The sequence below is a fragment of the Hibiscus syriacus genome, unplaced genomic scaffold, assembly GCF_006381635.1.
Source record: "Hibiscus syriacus cultivar Baekdansim isolate YM2019G1 unplaced genomic scaffold, ASM638163v2 tig00110020_pilon, whole genome shotgun sequence".
Classification (NCBI taxonomy): Eukaryota; Viridiplantae; Streptophyta; class Magnoliopsida; order Malvales; family Malvaceae; genus Hibiscus; species Hibiscus syriacus.
This window is the reverse complement of record NW_024062568.1, coordinates 2,517,002-2,539,010: the sequence shown is the minus strand read 5'-3', so window position 1 is coordinate 2,539,010 and position 22,009 is coordinate 2,517,002. Positions and strand designations below refer to the sequence as shown.

At 32.5% G+C, this 22,009-nt stretch overlaps 2 protein-coding genes across 3 annotated transcripts; both read left to right on the top strand.

Annotated features, from left to right (window-relative positions):
* Window positions 1–5,413: 5,413 nt before the first annotated feature.
* Window positions 5,414–12,792, top strand: LOC120213252 (aminodeoxychorismate synthase, chloroplastic-like). Of its 2 annotated transcripts, XM_039211410.1 has the most exons (14): window positions 5,414–5,600; window positions 6,615–6,997; window positions 7,368–7,499; window positions 7,724–7,791; window positions 8,220–8,284; window positions 8,521–8,587; window positions 8,724–8,996; window positions 9,089–9,212; window positions 9,531–9,856; window positions 10,131–10,210; window positions 10,401–10,503; window positions 10,963–11,045; window positions 11,304–11,921; window positions 12,089–12,792. In XM_039211410.1, the coding sequence occupies exons 2-14, from the start codon at window positions 6,673–6,675 to the stop codon at window positions 12,573–12,575; spliced, it is 2,751 nt and encodes a 916-aa protein (XP_039067341.1). In that variant the 5' UTR covers window positions 5,414–5,600; window positions 6,615–6,672; the 3' UTR covers window positions 12,576–12,792. The 2 variants fall into 2 exon arrangements, with proteins under 2 accessions (XP_039067341.1, XP_039067340.1); XM_039211409.1 differs by lacking the exon at window positions 5,414–5,600 and having other exon boundaries at window positions 6,597–6,997.
* A 1,017-nt stretch (window positions 12,793–13,809) lies between these two features.
* LOC120213251 (chorismate synthase, chloroplastic-like) lies at window positions 13,810–19,291 on the top strand. The gene is made up of 13 exons (XM_039211408.1): window positions 13,810–14,089; window positions 15,365–15,515; window positions 15,747–15,823; window positions 15,937–15,995; window positions 16,459–16,542; window positions 16,648–16,740; window positions 17,099–17,179; window positions 17,364–17,495; window positions 17,645–17,747; window positions 17,874–17,968; window positions 18,236–18,301; window positions 18,834–18,918; window positions 19,088–19,291. Exons 1-13 carry the CDS (start codon window positions 13,957–13,959, stop codon window positions 19,234–19,236), a joined length of 1,308 nt encoding a protein of 435 aa, XP_039067339.1. The 5' UTR covers window positions 13,810–13,956; the 3' UTR covers window positions 19,237–19,291.
* Window positions 19,292–22,009: the final 2,718 nt, after the last annotated feature.

Here is a 22,009-nt window from a genome sequence, read left to right as displayed (position 1 = left end):
TAGATTTTTCATCTTCAATTCAAATTTGACTGACCCGAACTCATACTTTACAAAATCCTACTCAAACTTGCTATTTTATTTTTTTAAATTACTAATTCTATAAAATCAAATTAATTAAAACTCATCAAATTCGAATCAAATTATTATCTTACTCCTATTATCAAATCATGATCGTGACCCCATGATATGCATGAATAATTATAAGGTCAACTTGAAGATAGCGATACTTTAAAAAAGCTATTAGTATAAATAAATAAATAACAGTTACATATTTATATTTTTAAATTCCATTTGATATTCTTTGAATTTATTCATTGCCCTTGGACAATGGAAAAGCACATTGATTTCCTCTCTCTCTCTTCCTAATTTCACCACTCTTTAGTTTCAATCTTAAATATTTAAACTATTAAACAAACTTAATGAAATATATACATACTGAATTTAATTCGATTAATATTATTATCGATACATTATATAAGAAAATATAAGATCATACATATTTAAACATTCAATAAAAAGACTGGATATTATAGACATTATGCAAAAAAATTGATAGAATACATCTACACATATTACATTATATATATATATATATATATTAAACCATACACATATATATGCACATACCAAACCCAAAGATAGAAGAAAAGCATGAAAAAAATACAAAGAAAATGAAGTAAATAAAAAGTTTTGGTCCTTTTGGATGCAAAGTTTTTTATGTACTAATTGCATACCTCGATCATTATGATTTGAAAAGTCTTCTGATGAAGAAGAAAAAGAAGAAGAAGAAGAGAAACAATTCAAGCTTGAGAAACAGAAATTCATCATGTCGAATCGACCGTTTCGAATCAGTTATGTGAGAAAAATTTCCTTTTCTTAATGATCCATCAAGAATCTTGGAAATTAAATGCAAGAAAATAGGGAAGAAACCTGAAAATTTTCAGTTGAATGTGGAGCCTCAAGAGAGTTATATATAGAACAATAATGGAAGGAAACGAATTATATATACATAATTGGATATTATTTAATATTAAGTGCAATTAGTCATCAATAGAACACATAGACGACAAGGCAATAAATGCAATACACACTAGACAAGCCCCTAATGAAATTGGACGGTTGAGATATTTGGGTTTACGTTTTTAACATGTATTTAAAACCGTTGGATTGGATTTGATCAACAGGATGGGAATGGGGTGGCTGCGGCTGTCTATGTTGATATATTATTTTATGGTACAGTTTTGATTTTATTTTCATTTAATAAATTTGACTTGTTTGATGAAATTGCGCAGTGAATATAAGAAAGTCCAAATATAAGCTTCGAAAAGTCTATGGAAAACTGGTTGGACCAGGCAATACCAATATTATTATTACAAGTTATGTATTCAAATATGTAGCGCACAGTAATTTCATTTCTTCCTCAAGTTCTATATGCATGAATGCTCTTTTTACATCTAACTCCCGAAGTTCGAAATCATGCATGACCATAATATCAAACTAGGCTCCAATTAAATTCTGTTTAACAATAAAAGAAAACACATTGTGAAGTGTACATTTAGAATCTGATTGTAATATTTTGAAATCAACCTTACTTGGATTCTTCAACTCATGCAGCACTCCTTTATTTCTTCTTAAACACTCATTTACAGCGAGCATTCATGTATTATGTTTGTGAAGTGATCTCATCTCTTCTTATGTAACAATCATCCTTTTGTTTGAATCGTCACAACATACTATCTCAAAATAAAGAGATGTACTTAATATATCTAAGCTCTAATTTACAGTTATTAACATGAGCATCTGCATGACACTAAAAAATCTTAAAATTAGAGTATTTTGTAGGAGTACTGCTCCGTATCTTTTATGGAGTCTTTTTTCTCAATAATAGTGGACGAATATTATTTTATTAGAGAGTATGACGAATTGTAAAGTGTTTCACAATACTTCTAATTTTCATAATACATTAAACAGATTATAACAAAACTTTTGTTATTTCGATAATGTACTTAACGAGTCATGATTATTAAATTTAGTTCTACATATATTTGTCATGTTACAGAATCTATAACACTTACGTACAAATTTATTTAAAGAAAGTCTTGGAGATAACAAATGACGTTGATTATTTAAAATTTTGTATCCCGACGAAGAGTGATGATTATTATATTATATCATATCAATAGTTAATGAGGAGATGAGATTCGAGTATCCATAAATTACTAATAGATTATCAGATTAAATCTAATGAAACTATACTAAATAAATTATTATATTCATGTAACTTTACATACATGAAATGATACGAAAATGTTAAATTATATTCAATATGTGTTGTTATATATATATATATATATATATATATATATATATATTGTCGATGATTTCACAGATTTTCTAAATCTCGTTTTATTTTTAACTATTTTTTTGTAGGATTTTAATTGTGTTAAGAGTGATCTAGATAATATATATTATTATATATAAACTGTGCATGGTAATTGGAGAAAAACATGGGACTCGGTCTTTTGACACAAAATAAATAATTTTGTTTGACCGAAACTAAAGATTTTAACTCAAGAAGTAATGAGACGGTCCAATATTCAAAAGAAACAAACGAGGAAAAGTCGGTCAAGATCTAGAAGTCCACAGCAGTCTTACAATTTTGATCCCTAATTTTTAAATTTATTTATTTATAGGATACAGTCCTACAATTTTGATTTTATTTTAGGACCAGGTCACTTGAAATTCCTCCTTCTTTCCTCTTAGTTAATTTCGTATAAAAATAAAAGATTTATTGGTATATATACATATATAGCATTATTGATATTTGATTTACTAATCGATTAATTTAAGGGGTCTAATATCTCATCCTACTAGATCAATTGATAATTTATACATATTCTTTGATATTTGATCGTTAAACAAAATCAATAAAATCATATAATTAAATGAAATTTTTTATTATAAGATATAAAAAATAAGAGAAATTTAAAGAAAAATATATAAATGTTTATAACTTGATTAAATCGAATCTAGTGAATCAAAAAAATTTAAAGACACATAATGAAAGGGTCTTTGTTACATAAATGTTTATAATTTGACTAACTTGAATTTCACCTAAATAATGGGTACTGTATATAATTTCATATGAACGGATCTTATTATTATCATTAATAGAGTAAATTATACTTGTGACACTTAATTTAGGAATTAAAATATTATCATCAATATTTTAATTTTGTTAATTAGATCACTTAACTATTTAAATGATGATAATCAAACTATCTATCGTTAATATTTAACGGAGGAGGTAATATGTCAATTAACAAAATTATTATAATTATACACTTAATCTTCATTGCTTACACGTTCTATCGATTTGATCTTAATTTTATACTAATTTTTTTAACTATCACATTAGCTTGTCAGTCAAATGTTAACGACAAATAACTTAATTATCATCATTTAAGTAGTTAAATGGTCTAAATAACAAAACTGAAAGATCAATAATTAAATAAAATTATCCTATAATTAACTGGTCACAATTATAATTTATTAATAATAATAATATTATTATTATTATTATTATTATTATTGATGATGATTCTGTAAAAACTATTTTTGTTCTTTAAATTAAGTTGTTTAGATACCAGAAATATCCATTTTCTTGGAATGGATATCCCCTTATGACTATAGGTCCAATTTAGGCCCAAATTAGTATGGACATGAGCATTGGCTTAAGCCTAGAACATTTAAGGTCCAACTTGTCTTAATATGATATGTGTATATTGTTGATACAAATGTTACATATATCTTTATTTTAAAGTAATAAGTATCAATATAAAAATAAAAACATGATTTATTATTTTAAAAAATCAAAGTACTATGAATCATAGGGTTATTTAAATAATTAAAGTATTGTGAAAAATAAGGTAATTTTTTCATTCTAATCTTCTATGAATCATCGAACAAGTATGTTTAGATCTAAGATGATTAATCAATGACTTTCCACTCAATTTAAAAAATATAATCCATAAAATATTAATTAATTAATGACTCTTCGTCTAATTTAAATTCATAAATTGTTGATCAACTTTTATCATTCACAACTCATTTAATTAACGTAAATCTTCATTCCATATATTTAATATTTACCGTTTAAAATATTCTTTTAAAGAAATGTGTCACAATCCGTTGAGCGATCTCAATGGTAAAAGGGAATTTTGTTCTGTCTAAGTTTCAGGTTCGAGTAATATCGTCTACAGAGTGTGTGCATTCATTAACGATTAACTAATAAAATTCTAAACAAATATTATTTTATAATGGTCATATACTACTACTAATAATAATAATAATTAATGAACCTCTCTTTTTTTAATTAGATTATAATAATGAAGTTGATGTTATAATTAGAGCACTACCAACCTCTCTTTGTCCCACTCATATGAAACGATTATATGAAAAATAAAGTAGAAACAAGGGTCACCCCTCACCAACCATTTCCATTAAACAAATAAAAACCTCATCAACAATACATATAAATATAAAAACATTTTAAGAGTTAAAATATTATAATGGGAAGTGAACATGAATTAAACAATCTATCTCGTCAAATGAAATCACATGTTGTTCATTGTTATTTAAAATGTAATAAATATATTTATTTGCTTACCTTTTATTCGTTTTGTTTATTGCGTAATCGTGTTGTTTACAAAGTGAACTACTTTTGAGTTACCAATTATCTACAAATATATACAATTATAATAGTGAATAATGAATAAATAAAATATCATAATATTATATTACGTCATCATCAATTAAAATAATTTTATATTTTTTCTGCTATCATTGTCTTTAAAATATAAAGCGATATTTTCCATTTAAAAAACTATTATCGTAATACTTCATTTTTTCTGAGAAACTTCTAATTTATTAGTGTTAACAATCTTCCTTCTTACTTATCTCAAAGATTTTAATTAAGTGATCAAACTATAATATTTAAAAATATAACCTATTTATAACAGACATAATAATGGAATGATCTAGAATTTTTAATTATAAAAGATTAAACTTATTAAATTCTTTTGAATTATGACTAAATTAATAGAATGCATAAATTTTGAGAGACTATATCAGATTATATTAGACTTTTGTTTCAATTTTAACGATAAATTGATCTAGTTGTAATAATATTTTAATTAAATAATTAAATTATAATTTTACAAACATAAACTTAATAATTGAGTGACCTGAAAAATAGTTAACCCTAATTTATTACTTGTATTGATATGGGAATGCATGTATGGAAAATCTTGGGATTTTGAAAGGCGGTAAGATTTTGTTCAATTTCAATTTTTATTTTGATTATTGACATCCATATATTGTCCAATGGCCAGCATAACCATGAAATCTGGTGTCCACCCCATTTTTGCCCCTTGTGCTATTATCAGCCCGGCTTAGGCGCCTGTCTTCCCCACTACCTTCAATTCCCCGTGTTTCTTCCTCTCATCCCTCCACCATTCTTTCACCACAACACCGCCTGTTAATAACACCAATATCCTCTGTAAAACCATCAGTTTTATTTATGTTCTCACAATCTTAAGGTACCCATCTCTTTCATGCTCTCTTTTATTCTCTTCTTTTTTCATGTGTAAGATCTGCTTATCATCCTTCAGCCTCTTTTCTTATGATGTTTTAGTAGTTTAAGAAAGAATGGATTTTTCCCATTTCATGTGTTTTGCTTTTCGTTTTTTTTGAGGGCATTGGATTGAACGTGCGGAGATTTCTGATCCAGTTAAAAGATATATGCTTTATCTAAAGTTTCTTTCTTTTTCTATCCCCAAGTGTTAATTGATTTGCTGACAAAAGCTTCTTTTGTTTTCTATCCCCAAGTGTTGACTCTTCCTCCTTCCATTGCGAATTTCGTTTGTTACTGCTAAATGTTGGTTCTTGCTTACTTTAATATGGGTGCTTTTTAAATTTATTGAACTGTATTGGATTGTGATCTCGGTGTTGTCTTTCGTTGTTAATATTTGCCTTTGTAATAAAAGTTGTCACTGCGAGTTCATATTGCACCCATGATTTAGTGGGTTATTAGAGGTTCCATATCTGATTTTAGATGACAATTGATCTGATAATTGAACTTCAACAATTGGTCCAAAAGTTGGTGTTTATGGCTACTAATACTAGTTAGGCTCTTCACAATTTGCTTTAAGATATTAATCAGTTGAATCAAATTGGTAAACTGGTAAAAAGGAAGTTAAAAACACAAAAGAGCAAACGTGATAGTCGGCTGCTTGTCTTTACCATGTTTTTATCTGTCTTTCCGACACTCAGTCAATCCCTGATCTGTAAAAGTTACTTGAATGTTATACATGGTTTCCCCTTTCAATGGCTATAGCTGTATTGTGGAATAGGTTAACATCAAAGGCATCCATTGGTAGAATTCGATTCTAAAGTAAATTTGTTCGTTTTAAGCATGGACCTTAAATGCCTAAGTAGTTTCCTTGATCTGTATTCTGTAGACGGTGAGAAGAGCACCGTCACATTGTGTAGTAGTCATTTCGGTTTGGAAAAGTATAATTTAAAAAAATCTAATGAGAAGAACTTTTTTGCAGAAGGTAAGGGGAGTTCTTGTGAATATTTTTGCCAAACTTCCCTTTTGAGGCAAAAAAAATGAGCTTCAGTTTATGTTCTTCTGAACTCATATACCCCGATATAGAGGGTTTGAGGAATACAAAGGCAAATCCAGTGGCATCTAAATCTTTTAGAAGGGCTGGTGATTACATCAAAAAGCATTATTTTCTATCCTCGTATTCTGATGCTAAGAAAATGGTGATATCAAGTCATCTAATTCCTGGCCATTTAGAAGGATCATTCATGGGAAACAAACGGCAGGCAGATCCCAGAAGGAAGCTGGAATTTGTGAGGACATTGTTGATCGATAACTATGATAGCTATACATACAACATTTACCAGGAGCTAAGTGTCATTAATGGCTGTGAGTTTTCTCTTCCCATCTCCTTCTTACTTGTGTAAGTCATCGCGTGTTGAATATATTTTTAGCAATCACTTACTGTATTTCTTATTTAAATTCTTTGTGTTGAATATAATCTTATGTAGCTTAGAGTCAGAATGGATCTGTTCATTATGGTCTAGAATGGTTTTTCGAATATTTTTTAATTCACAATTTCTTTTATTTTATTGCTTCACTCGGGTAAATCATTCCAGTTCCACCCTTGACCTCTAAGCTTTTTTATTTTGTTTTCTGCACTCTGCATGATGGAAACAATTCTTGTTATTGAAGAAACAAACATTAACTTGATGGAAGCTGTCTCGACATCTTTCCTTATGGTCTGCAATTTTTTCAGTGCCACCAGTAGTTGTGCGAAACGATGAATTGACATGGGAAAACATCTGCTCTTTCTTATATGAGAAGGGTGCATTTGATAATATTGTTATATCACCTGGACCTGGTTCTCCAACATGCCCAGCAGATATAGGTGAGACTGTTAGAAGCAGAATTCAATTTTTATATAGGGGCCTTTTGGCTTATATAGAAGACTGAACGAGTAGAGAGTCAGGGCTTCGAGTTATTATGAACAATGGATAGTAATTTAAGTAATATAATGCAATCAGATAGTTTTTGACTTATCTATTTGGGTTTCTGAGAGTTTCTGATAAACCATTTTACGACATGGCTAATAAACCAGTTTGAAAATGACAGGAGTGTGTCTTCAGCTGCTGTTGAAGTGCTGGGATATCCCTATTTTGGGTGTTTGTCTTGGACATCAGGTATTTCATTTACATGCATTTGCAATGCACTTATTACCATTTTTTAATGAAACAAATTTGTTGTAACTTCTTCACTAGTATGTGGTTATGTTTGAATGTTTATTGTATGTATTATTTTCAATTCAGTTCCATTCGACCTTGATAGACTTAAAATAGAGCTATTTAATGAGGCCTTCTAATCTTATCAAAAAAAAAAATAGAGCTATTTTTTTGTTCCTATGCGAAATTCTTTTTCATTATTTAATCTATGATTTGAGATTTTGTTTGCTGGACTTGAAAGTATTTGGTCAGCATTCTTTTTTATGATGAAAAGCTTCAATGAAGGTTCTATTTGCACCTATTGCATTCTGATCGATTTTCTCTCTTTCAGTCTCTTTCATTGGAGTCTGTTTGTCCGTATTTAACTCGATTGAAATTTGATTCGGCAGGCTCTAGGTTATGCTCATGGTGCTCAAATCATCCATGCATCTGAGCCAATCCATGGACGCCTAAGGTATTATGATCTATGATTACAAGTTTGTCTTGTTTGCTTCATAATGAGTTGTGAAAAAATTGGAGAAAGTTTGCTTTGTAACGAGTTTTGACAATTTTCACTTCAACTAATTGTTCATTACATAGCATTGAGTTTAATACTGTTATACACACATGCAAAACCATGTCTTACTTGCTCCTAATACATGGAAAAAGTTTTTATTTTCATTAGTATTTAATGTTTCTTGTTCTGTACAGTGAAATTGAGCATGATGGCTGCAAGCTATTTGCTAATATACCATCTGGCAGAAATTCAAGGTTCAAGGTCAGCCTTCTCTTATTTTTTAGCTTGAATGTGAAAACAATGGTCTCCCCGTTTCTTTAAAAGCTCTGTTGTCACATTAAACAGCCGATGTCAGGAGGTGATTGTGTAGTTTAAGGTTGGTTCTTTATTTTTACAGGTTGTTCGATATCATTCACTTGTTATAGATAGAGAATCTCTCCCGAAAGAGCTCATACCAATAGCTTGGACCTCCTCTGATGACACACTTTCTTGCTTTGAGAAGTTTGATGCCATGCCAGATGCTTATGAGAGTGAGAGTCCACAAGCAAACTTTGATTCTTTTTCAGCACGAAATGGGAGTTATTGCGCTTCCAGACATGTTAATGGAACAAAAAGTAGAAATGTTATCATGGGAATTAAGCATGCTACTTGTCCTCATTATGGCGTGCAGGTAAGCTCATGGATTATCTCGTTTTAAGCTGTGCTTATCTCATTCTATCTGTACTTTTTGCCATTCTCTTGACATCCATCATATTACTTCAGTTTCATCCTGAAAGTGTTGCAACAACTTACGGGAGACAGATATTCAAGAATTTTAGAGAAATAACCGAGGATTATTGGCTACAAAGTTCATCATTCAGCAGTGACAGAAATATCCACTATACTGGTAAAATGAAACTCCTTTTAGAAACATAATTTTGTTATTTTTGTGTTGTGTACTTGCTTTCTACCCTGCCCTCCTCTTGGCTGTTCACGCTCTTTCTGAGATGGGCATTTCATTAAAATAATAACTTGGAATATCATTTTTATGATATTAAATACGATTTTCTTATGGGGCCTCTTATCATTTGTCTGAGTACTGTTTAGACAATTTGAAATTGCTTAATGATTCGACTGAGACATCTACTTTACCTGCTGCTTTTTTTAATCTTCTGCTTCGTCTTTCGAGATGCATATGCTTATCTGAGCAGTAAACTTGTTTTAGCGTCCATGCAGGTACCCCATGTTAATAGACTGTTTGGAGCCATTCATACAGGGAGACAATCAGTGAAAAAGGAAGATATCCGGTTGGATGGAGAAGCTCCTAGCAATGGGGAATTTATGCAAGGTGCAGACCAGAGAACATTTGGATTTTTTGATATGGTCAATGTTTTGCCGCCGAGCGTGGGTGCTAAGTTTCTAAGGTTGAAATGGAGGAAGTTTGATCACTTGGCTAGTGAAGTTGGTGGCGCAAGGAACATATTTTCTGAACTTTTTGGGAAAAATAGGGCTGAAAACACCTTTTGGTTGGACAGTTCATCAAAAGAGAAGGTTGGTTTATCACTTTGCGAAATCTCTTTCAAATGGAACATAGCAATTTTCAGTCATGATAAAACTTTTTGCAATAATGCATTATTGATTATCAGATCTAAGTTTAAATTATCTGATTGGCCGAAGCAAAAGACATAGTAGTCTGTTTAGAAGCAAGTCACCTGAATCAAATGGTCTATATTTTAGTTCTGGCTAGACATAATATAGGTGTAGTAAATAGCTCTATTTTATGATCAACTATCCTCTTGATCTTAATTTTCTCCTTGACATTCAGGGAAGAGCACGGTTTTCTTTCATGGGGGGCAAAGGTGGAGATCTTTGGAAGCAATTAACTTTCAGATTGTCTGAAGAAAGGTTTGAATAAAATCTATTATCTGTCATCTTCCAACTAATTAATCAAAGTTTCTTTTTGTCTTCAGAAATATTTTGAGATCTTTATGCTTTTACCCCGGTCTATTTACATGATTGATTGCTCAACAGTCGATTTTCATTAGTTGTTTTGAGTATCATAAAATAGTTAAGAAGAACTTCATCCCTTTTGTAGCAATGCAACTGGTAAATGCGGAGGTCATTTATTGATTGAAGATGCTGAAGGCTCTACTCACAGCAAATTTTTGGAAGAAGGTTTTTTCGATTATTTGAACAAGGTATTTATGGATTTTGATGGATGTATTATTCATCCCTAGTCAGTACATTAGATAGCTTCGATCGAAGATTTCAGAATATAAAGAGAAATTCAAACATACTTTATATGTTGCTCTCACTCTTTTTTCCTTCGAAGGACTCGTAGCATACATTTGTGTCCCAACATATATCTAGACATAACAGTGGAAATACCTAGGACCCTCCAAACGCATGGAAAAACTTAGAAAGATCTGAACATACCCGTGTCGGAATTCATCCCATTGTATGTTGGTTATCAAATGGAATTCATGTTAGTTTTTGGGTTGTATGCTCCAAGTGTATATAATCTCTCTCGATGACTGTATAAATATGTTGGTTATGCTTCTTCGAATCGCACTGAAAATTATTTTCTGTTTTCATTCTAATTTATATGATTAAACAATTCAGTTTTATAGTAATTCACGTTTCTACTCATGTAACAGGAGCTTTTGTCACTCTGTCATGAGGTAAAAGATTTTGAAGGACTGCCATTTGACTTCTATGGTGGATTTATAGGTTATATAGGGTATGTTGTTTGTACAAATGTTGATTTCTTTCGATTATTTTCCTCCCCTACTGAAACAAAAACAAAATGTTCTTTGAGCTTGATAGCTGCAATCATATTTTACCTCTAGCTATGATTTTATCCGCTTTTCCTTCTCGTGTGTCGTTTCCTTATTCCGATAATACCAACAGTCACTTGGCTCTGAGTGTATTGGGAAATGGATTTATCATGTTATAATCTAAATCTTTCTCATATTGCATGAATTTGCTCCTATTGCAGGTATAATCTTAAAGTAGAATGTGGTGCGGCATCTAATGCTCACAAATCCAGAACTCCAGATGCATGTTTTTTCTTTGCCGATAACCTTATAGTTATCGATCATCATTCCGATGATGTTTATTTGATGTCCTTACACGAAGGAAATACAATTATAACACAATGGCTGGATGATGCCGAAAAGAAGCTTGTCAGCTTGAAAGGTTCTGCCACAAGAAAGTTAGATGAGTGGATTTCAAATGCTGTGGCGAACTCTCCGCATGAAGCAGGCTTTCATTCTGAGAAATCCCGAGAGCAATACCTTAGTGACATTGAGAAATGCCTGAAGTACATTAAAGATGGAGAAAGCTACGAGCTCTGCCTCACAACTCAGTTTAGAAAATTCATTGGGGAAGTAGATCCTTTGAGACTTTATCTTCATCTTAGAGAGAGAAATCCGGCTCCCTATGCTTCATGGCTAAATTTTTCGAAGGAAAAATTATGCATATGCTCTTCTTCTCCCGAGAGGTTCTTACGACTAGACAGCAATGGTATACTAGAAGCCAAACCGATTAAGGGGACCGTTGCTCGTGGTGCAACATCAGAAGAAGATGAACGGCTCAAGTTGCAGTTGCAGTACAGGTAATTCCGCTATCTGTATCTGGTGGTATGCGCATGGTTTTACCAGATTTCGAACCTGTTTAACTAAAATAAAAAGCATGATTGATTTAGAGTCATAATGTATGTTCATATCATTCTCTTATTTCATTTGGAGTTTAAGTATTAACTAGCTCTCACTCTTCCCGCAGCGAAAAGGATCAGGCTGAAAATTTAATGATTGTCGATCTTCTAAGGAATGACCTGGGTCGTGTTTGTGAACCAGGCACCGTACATGTGCCTCATCTCATGGAAGTGGAGTCTTATGCAACTGTTCATACTATGGTGAGTACGATCCGAGGGAAAAAGCAGTCGAATGTTAGTGCTGTTGATTGCGTCAAGGCAGCGTTTCCCGGCGGTTCAATGACAGGGGCTCCGAAGTTGAGATCAATGGAACTTTTAGATTCCATCGAAAGCTGCTCCCGAGGTATATACTCGGGCTCCATTGGATTTTTCTCCTATAATCAGACTTTCGATCTCAATATCGTGATAAGAACAGTCGTCATACACGAAGATGAAGCATCTATAGGTGCAGGAGGGGCAATCGTTGCATTATCTGATCCAGAGACGGAGTATGAGGAAATGGTGTTGAAAACACGTGCTCCGGCCAATGCCGTGATGCACATTAATGTCACTTAGTGTCGCCGGAATCAAATACAAACATTCTTTGACGTTAGTTTTCATTTCAGAAATATACGTCGGATCTGCAGAAAAATGCAGTAGCAATACAATGTTAGCTTAGTTTACCATGTTTCTTATACCGGATTTATTTCTGCCATAGCTAAACCAAAGTTCTTTGTTTCGAACAATGATGTTCTGAACTTTGTACTATAAATTTCTGGCAATACAAATTTATGTCTCTGAATCTACTGTTTTGCTTGTATGTCTCAGATTGATGGATTATATATGAACTTATTATGTATTTATGTGTGTACATATATTAACTGAGCTCAACTTTAAAAAATTGCGGACTATCAAATTTTTAGGGGTAAATTGTAAATTTCATACGTTAAATCATAAATACAATGATGATATGACAATCATATGTACGTGGATTACTATATATATTGACATGAAATCTAATGTTATCCATGCTATTTTTATTTTTTGTCTTTTTTTATCTTCTTCCTCCAAAAATAAAAATTTTAAAATTTTATCATTATTTTACGTCGGTATTACAATTATCATTTTTCGACATCTTTGATCACTCAAGATATCAAAGAACTTGTTGTCTCCTACCATTATATCAGTTTATATTTTACTTAAATCACTTTAAAATTCATAAAACTCAACCTCAAATCTAAAACTCATGGAATCCTAAATCACTCTTATCTATACTATTCACCATTCAATCACCATGGAATCAAGATATACAACTCGCTTCTTCCTTCTCCATCTCCCACGTTAGGATTTAGAAGAAGATGTTTCGTCATAAAAATTCAAAGGAAATTTTTCTCACAAAAATGATGAAAGAAAAATGTTCAATCATAATATCGTTAAATATTTAACGATAAAGTGACCGATATAAGAGCATATTTAAAGTTATGAGTAAACTTAAAAAAAACAATTATAGTGACCAAAATAAAAGTGATAAGAAAGTTAAGTGACGAAATTTGTAATTTACTCATTATTTTAATTAAAAAAAACTAAAATTTCATGTTAAATCACTTACCAAGTTACCATAACCTTGTTCTTAAATCCCATAAAAATTGTAAATATTCTGAAATAAAAAAATAATTATTTTCATTGATTAAAGATTTGTGTAAAATATTTTTTTCTAATTAAACTTGTAGAAGAAAACGAAGAAGTGTTAGGTGAGCATGTTAGTTATAAAATATAAAAATAAAAAATAAAAGAAGCACACCAAGAATCACAAAACCCACCAACCATAAAAAAACCCCACCAACCCACCATCCTCAAAATCCTTCTTCCACCGAATCCTACATTGTCATTTGCTCAATCGCTTCTTCATCTCTTTCCAGCTCTATCCATTTTCGGTTTTCAAGTTTTCAACGCTTTCATGGCTTCTTCCATTACACTCAAGCCTTTCCTTGGAGCTACTAAACCCAACTCTTCCCTTAATTCGGATTTTCAAAGACTCTCTATTTCCTCTTTTCGCATCTCCATCAAACCCAGAACCCACAAAAATCTTCGTAAGTTTTGTTATTTGAGTTTCAGTTTTCAGCTTGGTTTCTGAATATATATATATTTAAAAGATTTTGCTTTGCTTTGTTTTGTTTTGTTTTCTTTTCTTTTTTTCTTTCTTTCTTTGTATCTCTTTATGGGTATTGGGTTTTTTTTATTGATATATTTGAATTGGAAGCAACACCTTTTGTTTTGAAGTTGGGTCTCTTTGCAAGATTATTACTTTCTGGGGAATTAGATAGTTATTAACTTAAAATTTGTATGTTTTATTTGTAATTTTTGTGTGTTTTATGCATAGGACTAGTGATTAGGGTTTGATTGATCACTGTTAGAACTTTGCATCACGTTAATTCAATGTTAGGTGTTATTTTATGTTGTTTTAGAGAAACCTTGTTGTCATCATGGAAAGAAGACGTTTAAGGATGTCTATATGGTATTACAGTGATGCGAATTTATGTAAATCAATGGCCACAAATGTTGACTTTTATGCTATATTTTTGTCGTTATACAAGTCCGTTTGTTCTAGACGAATGTTTGATTTTAGGTTCATATGTTTATGGCAGATATAATGTTGTTATGCTCATTTGTTTTTACCCTGGGAGTGAGCTGGTCTGATCGATGAGATTTTTAAGTCCAATAAATACAATAGGCTAAAGATAAATGTAGAAATCTATGGTGTTACGTGCTAGTTGACTTGATTAGAGTTTTCATCATTAATATTGATGGTCTGTAAAGTACACTGAAATGCTATTTTTTTCTGTTTGATCATAAGTATGTTACATGGACTTGGATGTGAGCTTTGGGTGTGGGCATGTGTCCGACATGGATACACACTACAGTCCCATATTTGAATATGTACGGGGCACAAGTGCTTGGAGAATGAAGAGTCCAGTCTACACATATAATAACCATTGATTTTTCTGTTTGATCATAAGTATGTTACATGGACTTGTATGAGTTTCAAATATGGGCATGCTTCCAACATGGGTACACTCTCTTAAACGGTGTAATTATGTTAGTTTTATAACCCGTGGAATTCTTCTGTGCTTGAATCAACTTTTTGTGAATCACTGGAGTTACCAGGAATTCAACCATTGGAATTACTACGTTGAGGGCGTGTTTTTGTGATGTGCTGATGAAGCTTAAATTATATGTTTGTTAGACATTAAACTTTTTTAGTGTATCCTTGCTGCACCTGTAATATTCTTAGAAATAATTTCTCCAAAAATAATACTGGGGGAAAGTTGAGCTTCTGAAGTCTGACAAACGATACTGCCTAACAGGGATACAGGCAGCTGGGAGCACATTTGGAAATTATTTCCGTGTCACAACTTTTGGAGAATCTCATGGAGGTGGTGTTGGTTGTATAGTTGATGGATGTCCTCCTAGGATTCCTCTCTCAGAAGCTGATTTGCAAGTTGATCTTGACCGAAGGTACTGGATTTTGAGAATTTGGCGTTCTATTTAATTCTTTTGCTTGCCTTTAGATAAGGTCAGTGTGATTTGTGTTCATTGCACGTTGATCTGGTGGTAGTGCTTGTGAACAGGGTTGGCCTATTAATGATGGAACACAGTACCATAACTTCTTTTTAGTCATATAATATTTCATCTCTTTGATGCAAATATCTCTGTTCTTTCGGACTAATAGTCAAGAGATTTCTGCAGGAGGCCAGGTCAGAGCCGAATTACTACCCCAAGGAAAGAGACTGACACATGCCGAATATATTCTGGAGTTTCTGAAGGTAAATCTTCTTTTTCCCTGGGTCTTTCGAATTTTTAGCGTTATATTGAGCCATCATTGTTGCTGTTTACTGTTCTTTTTTGTGTTTAAATAGAATTTCATGACATACTGCAGGAGTGACTACTGGAACACCTATCCATGTATTTGTACCAAATACTGATCAGAGAGGACATGTGAGTATTATATGTTTCTAGTCTAAAATGGGAAAACTAAAATGAAGTTGAACAATCATTCTGTTGGTCTTTTGACTTCTGGCTTAGGATTTAAAATGTGTACAATATATTTTGAGACGTCGTTTGAAATTAATCTATTTTTTGGTTCATCATAAGAGAGTTGATATTACTGAACAATAAATGGAATGATAGCTCATTAAAGAACCAAATGATGCAACTATATAAATAGTGAACGAAACCTGATTATGCAATCAAATGTCATACCCATATAAGCCAAATTAATCAGTTAGATAATGTGAAAATCCCCTTCAAAAAAAAAATCTCTAGTTGCCCCCTCCCCCAAAAGTCAAGTGCCAAGATCCATCACTGCATATAAAACAGCAAACATTTGCTCGGTTTTGATTTCATCATTTGTTCCTATGGGATCTAGAAGGATTCATTAATGATTCCATTCTACTTTCAGGATTACAAGGAAATGTCAATAGCTTATAGGCCATCTCATGCAGATGCAACTTATGACATGAAATATGGTGTCAGGGCGGTGCAGGTAATACCTTTTAGTTATCAACCCAATATCGCATTCTGTTCCATCATTTTTAAGAGATACTGACTTGTTTGAACTCAATCATCTGCATTGAACTTGTAACTTAAGGGTGGTGGCAGATCATCAGCGAGAGAAACCATCGGAAGAGTTGCCCCTGGAGCTATTGCTAAGAAAATTCTCAAGCATTTTTCAGGAACTGAGGTATGCTTCATGCTAGTGGGGTTGAACATTTATCCTTTAATCTTGTCATGTGTGATTGAATTTATCTACTCCATTCTTTGAATTTGTGACAATGTTTGTACTTGGTGCATTAGTTGTGTGCTTGTTTAATATGTTTGCACAAAACAATAAATCCACGATTTTACTAACAAATACAAAGATATAGCTGTTACCCTGACATCCGTGTTTCACATTCAAAACATCTGTTTTGTGTTCAACTAGATGTTTAGAATCACTACAACTCTTCTTTAACTATGTGTTAGGATTTTCCACTTATATTACCGAATTGTCTGTCTTTTTATCTTTGGAGTTTCTTCTTAATGTTTGTCTTGTCTTTCAGGTTCTTGCCTATGTCTCACAAGTTCACCAAGTTTTGCTTCCAGATGGCTCAGTTGACCATGACACTTTAACACTTGACCAGGTCTTGAACTCGGCACAATTACTTTAGTCTTAATCTAAAATCATCTCTTTCTTCAATTTCCTCTGATTTGATTTTTCAATTTCTGAATTGCGTTTTTCCCAAGATATATTATTCATTTTGGCCTACTTTCATTTCTTACCAATCAGTTTTGGCCATTATCCAACTATTTTCAAAATGTTGCCAGATAGAGAGCAATATTGTAAGGTGCCCAAATCCCGAATACGCCGAGAAAATGATTGCTGCTATTGATGCTGTACGGACAAGAGGAGATTCTATTGGCGGTGTTGTCACATGCATAGTGAGGAATGCCCCACGTGTATGTAATCTCTCCTCTCTGATACTCGCGTTTTACATTGAAATTTAAGATAGCCCTTGACGTTAAAATGATGGAAATGCTTTAATTATGCCATCGAAAGTCTCCTGGAAGTTTCTATAGAACTGAAAATCTACATTCCTGTATGTCAGGGGCTTGGTTCGCCGGTTTTTGATAAGCTTGAAGCAGAGCTTGCTAAGGCTGTAATGTCTTTACCTGCAACCAAGGGTTTTGAATTTGGAAGTGGATTTGCAGGTTAAGAAATTTCTTATACTTTCGTGGTACTATTGTTTCACTTCAAGTTGGTCAATGGTTTGTGCGGTAATTTTTCAGCTTAGACTGGAAGTTTTGTTTATTGTCGTGTAATAAACTCCCTTACAGGTACTTTTCTAACCGGTAGCGAACATAATGATGAGTTTTTTACTGATGAACATGGAAGAATAAGAACAAGAACAAACCGCTCTGGTGGGATACAGGTATTTGGATGACTCTTTATTTTTCTTGAACTAGCATCTCCAACACCAATGTGCGGCTCATATCTGAATATGGTATGGGGATATGACCCATCAAATACGTGGAAAAACATTGAGAAAATTTAAGATATCCATGTTGGACACATACTTGTGTCCGACACTCACTCCCAAGTCCAAGTGAATGCGTTTGTTTCTCCAACTTCTTAATTCTTGGGCTAAATACACGACTTCAGCACGAGCATAATATGGGATTGAAATGTTGACTTACAGGGTGGAATTTCCAACGGAGAAATTATAAATATGAGAGTGGCCTTCAAGCCAACAGCAACGATTAGTGTAAGTTTGATTTTCTTTTTCCTGCTTATACAATCCTACACTTTAGCTTTTGTGATTCGTGTTATATATCTTTATAGCATATAATTTTTTTTCATTCTTTAAATTCTGTATGGATTAGTAAAACAATAAGTTATGAACTCGCCAAGGTTGGCATGAAATAGTTCTTCAGTTTTTGATGCTCTTCATGGTAACTACACGTTTTTTATATGTTTTCCGGCTTCATTTTTCTTAGAAGTAGTGGTGTTTGATAATGGTGTTCAAATACATACCTGGACATGGTTATATGGGTATATCACCCTCTACATGCATAGAGAAAACTTGGAAGAAAACAGAACATACCATCCCCGATGCATACCTATACTCATATTCGAGATCGAGTAACATTGCTGCTACCTTTGCTGATTGTTGATTAATCACACTTTTGTATTAAATTAGATTACAGTAATCCTATTTTTGTTTCACACAGTTCTTTTCACACGGTTTTGGGTTCTTAATTGTGTTGAAATTGTTGTTTTTGTGTTATTTTTTGCAGAAGAAGCAGCACACGGTGAATCGAGAGAAAGAAGAGATAGAACTACTAGCCCGTGGTCGTCATGATCCTTGTGTCGTCCCTCGAGGTATTTTGTTGAACTATAGTTATCCTTTGTTCTTTCTCATCTTTCCTAGATTATGCATTTTCCTTTTGCGGCTGCCATGTTCCCAAGGCAACTAGATTCCTTGGCTTGCAAACAATGTCCCACTAATAGCTAGGATTTTAATCTCTGGTTGTTGATTCGGGTGATGCAGCGGTTCCGATGGTTGAAGCCATGGTAGCCTTGGTGCTCGTGGACCAACTAATGGCACAACATGCACAATGTAACCTTTTCCCTATTAACCCGGAGCTACAAGAACCGTTGAGCTTGAATTTCCCGAACTTCGAACCGGCTAATCTATAGAATGGTTATGGAACCAGTAACACCCTCTTGCTTTCATCAACTCTTGAATTTTCTTTCTTGAATACCAAGCGTTGAATACTCCATTTTGCATGAGAAGGTTGTGGTTTTAAGGCTTTTTTTTTATAAAAAATCCCAGATGTGCTGTTTCTGGTTTGCCCTACTTTATTTGTTTGTGTTTTCTCTGTAATAATAATTCTAGAGCTTGATTTATTTCCCTTAGCTTGTAAACAAATTATTTGATATTAATAAATGATTGTCGAAGAATTATGAAAATACAAAGAAAATGGTTAAACTATATGAAAATTTTGAAATTTTCAGAAATGCAAGTCGCTCCCTTCAGCACTCTTCTCGTCTCTCTGTCCATTATTGAGTAAAATAATAATACCAACATAATAAGATACATGAATGGTTTAAATATAAATATTTGAGTTAATTTCATCAAACGTCTCTAAATGATGATCATTGTTTTAAATTGGTCATTAAACTTTTAAATATTCTAATTTTATTCTCAAATTATGATTTTCGTTTTTAAATTAATTTTTAAACTTTTGAACATTTCAATTTCATCTCTAAACTATGACCCTCATTTTAAGCTATTCCCCAACTTTTGAATCTTTCAATTACATCCCCAAAGTAATCCAAATTTGTAATTAGTTTCGAGTATAGTTTAACCAATTTTTTTTAAAACATATAATAATATAACTCGGCCTAATGATTTTATTAACAAAGGATGTGATTAATATATACATATAGTTTGGGATGAAATTGAAATATTCAAAAAGTTTGAGGACTAATTTAGAATGAAAGTCATAGTTTGAAGATGAAAACGAAATGTTTAAAAGTTTGAGGATTAATTTAAAATAATTTATTATTTAGGTAAGAAAATGAAGTATTTAAAAATTTAGGGTTTAATTTTAATGATGTATGATGCAATTAACTCTAAATATTTATATAGTATGTGATAGGAGGTTCTATCTTCGTGAGAATAGAACATATTCCATGGTTAGCCATTTATTTTTTCGAAGAGTATTTACATTCAAAAAGATTAATTATCGATGTCTTTAAAGGTTATGAGTTCGAGCACCAACGATTGCAATGGTGATCGAACGTTCATTGTCAAATGATTAAGAGTATTTAGAACAGATACTACTTTGTAATCACCTTAACGTAATAAAAAATTAACCGTTACTACTAGTAATTGATGTCCTAATTTCGATTAAAAGTATGATTATAATATGAAAAAGTATATGAATTAGTAAACCTTTGAATTGACAATTCTAAAAAGAAAAGGCCCTTTCTAATGGCTCCCCCCCCCCTCTTTGGTATAGGTAATAATTAAATATTTTCAGTTTCTTTACCTTTACTTTCCTTTGAAAGCACTTTCTCAAAAGGTGTTATATAAGTTGTTTAAAGTCAAAACAATATTTGATAGGAAGAAACTCTTTTTCAAAGGTAAATATAAATATATATATTTTCTTCAAATAAATATATTCTTTGAATTGTTTAAAAAAAAATACACATGTGCTTTAGTATGTCATTGTTTTTATTCAATAGTTGACATTTCACTTGCAAAAGGTGATACTTTCATCCTCACTTTGAATGACACAACTTTTATATAGTATTTTTGAAGAAAAAAATAACATTTTATTTGATGCACTATATTGGTCTGATCATTTGATGCCCCATGGGTTTCTGTTAAAGTCGCTTACAGCTAGAAGCTTGCAGATCCTTCCGGGAATATGGGGAAGCAGTGCTGCAGCACTTGGAAAACTCCATTGCTTCGAACCCCAAGCTTCAGAAAGCCCCAGTGATTATTGAAACGAAAAGACATCAATTTATGTCCAACATATATCAAAATTAATTAACACGAGAATACAATCAACATTCAACAAAATCGAACAACGTCCAATATCTCTCAAGATGCTATTCTACCATTCTTTAGATATCCGCCTATTAGTGTCATGTATATGTTGTGATTACTAAAGAAAATGATAGTAGTAGTCATTGTATGACTCAAAAACAATAATACAACATTAATATACGATGGTGTAGTCTTAATACCAAATAATCATAGATAAACCCTAAACACAAATAACCATAACCCTAGTTTAACAGCAAGTAAATTTTTTTTTTGGTAATTTAAACAATAAACGAAAATTAATATATGGATTAACAACGGTGTTTCTTAATTCTAACACCCAATTAGTATCAATGCCGCTAAGGGCTTTGAGTTGGGACCGAAGCACCGCAAAGAGGGCAATGCCTATTCTTAACCAACCATTGATCTATGCAAGGTTGATGGTATAAATGTTTGCAGTTAGGCAGAAGTCTATAGGAATCTCCGTCTTTGAACTCTTCCAAACATATAGAACATTCGGTGTAATGTGATTCGATTTCTCCATTCTTGTATCGAAAATCGGTCCCGCTTATGGTTGGCCTTGAAGTTTGGTTGAGCTGTTGCACGACGTTAATGATTATCACATGACTTGGTAACGGATTTTCGACATCTTCGTTATTAGTCCGACGTTGTGTGACACCGACTACCGGATGGTTTGCTCCCTCCCGTAGACATCTAAGCAGTAGCTGCGGGCCGTTCCCGGGATCTATTTCGTTCATTAGCCGTAGGCATATACGCACTTCCAATACAATTAGTGCAACCATGAACGGCACAAGAAGACAAAACACAATGTATGCTACGATGTGTAGTAGCATGGTGAACAAAATAAAGAGATTCAAAGATTTGTGAGAGAGATTTGTAACACTGATGGATTTA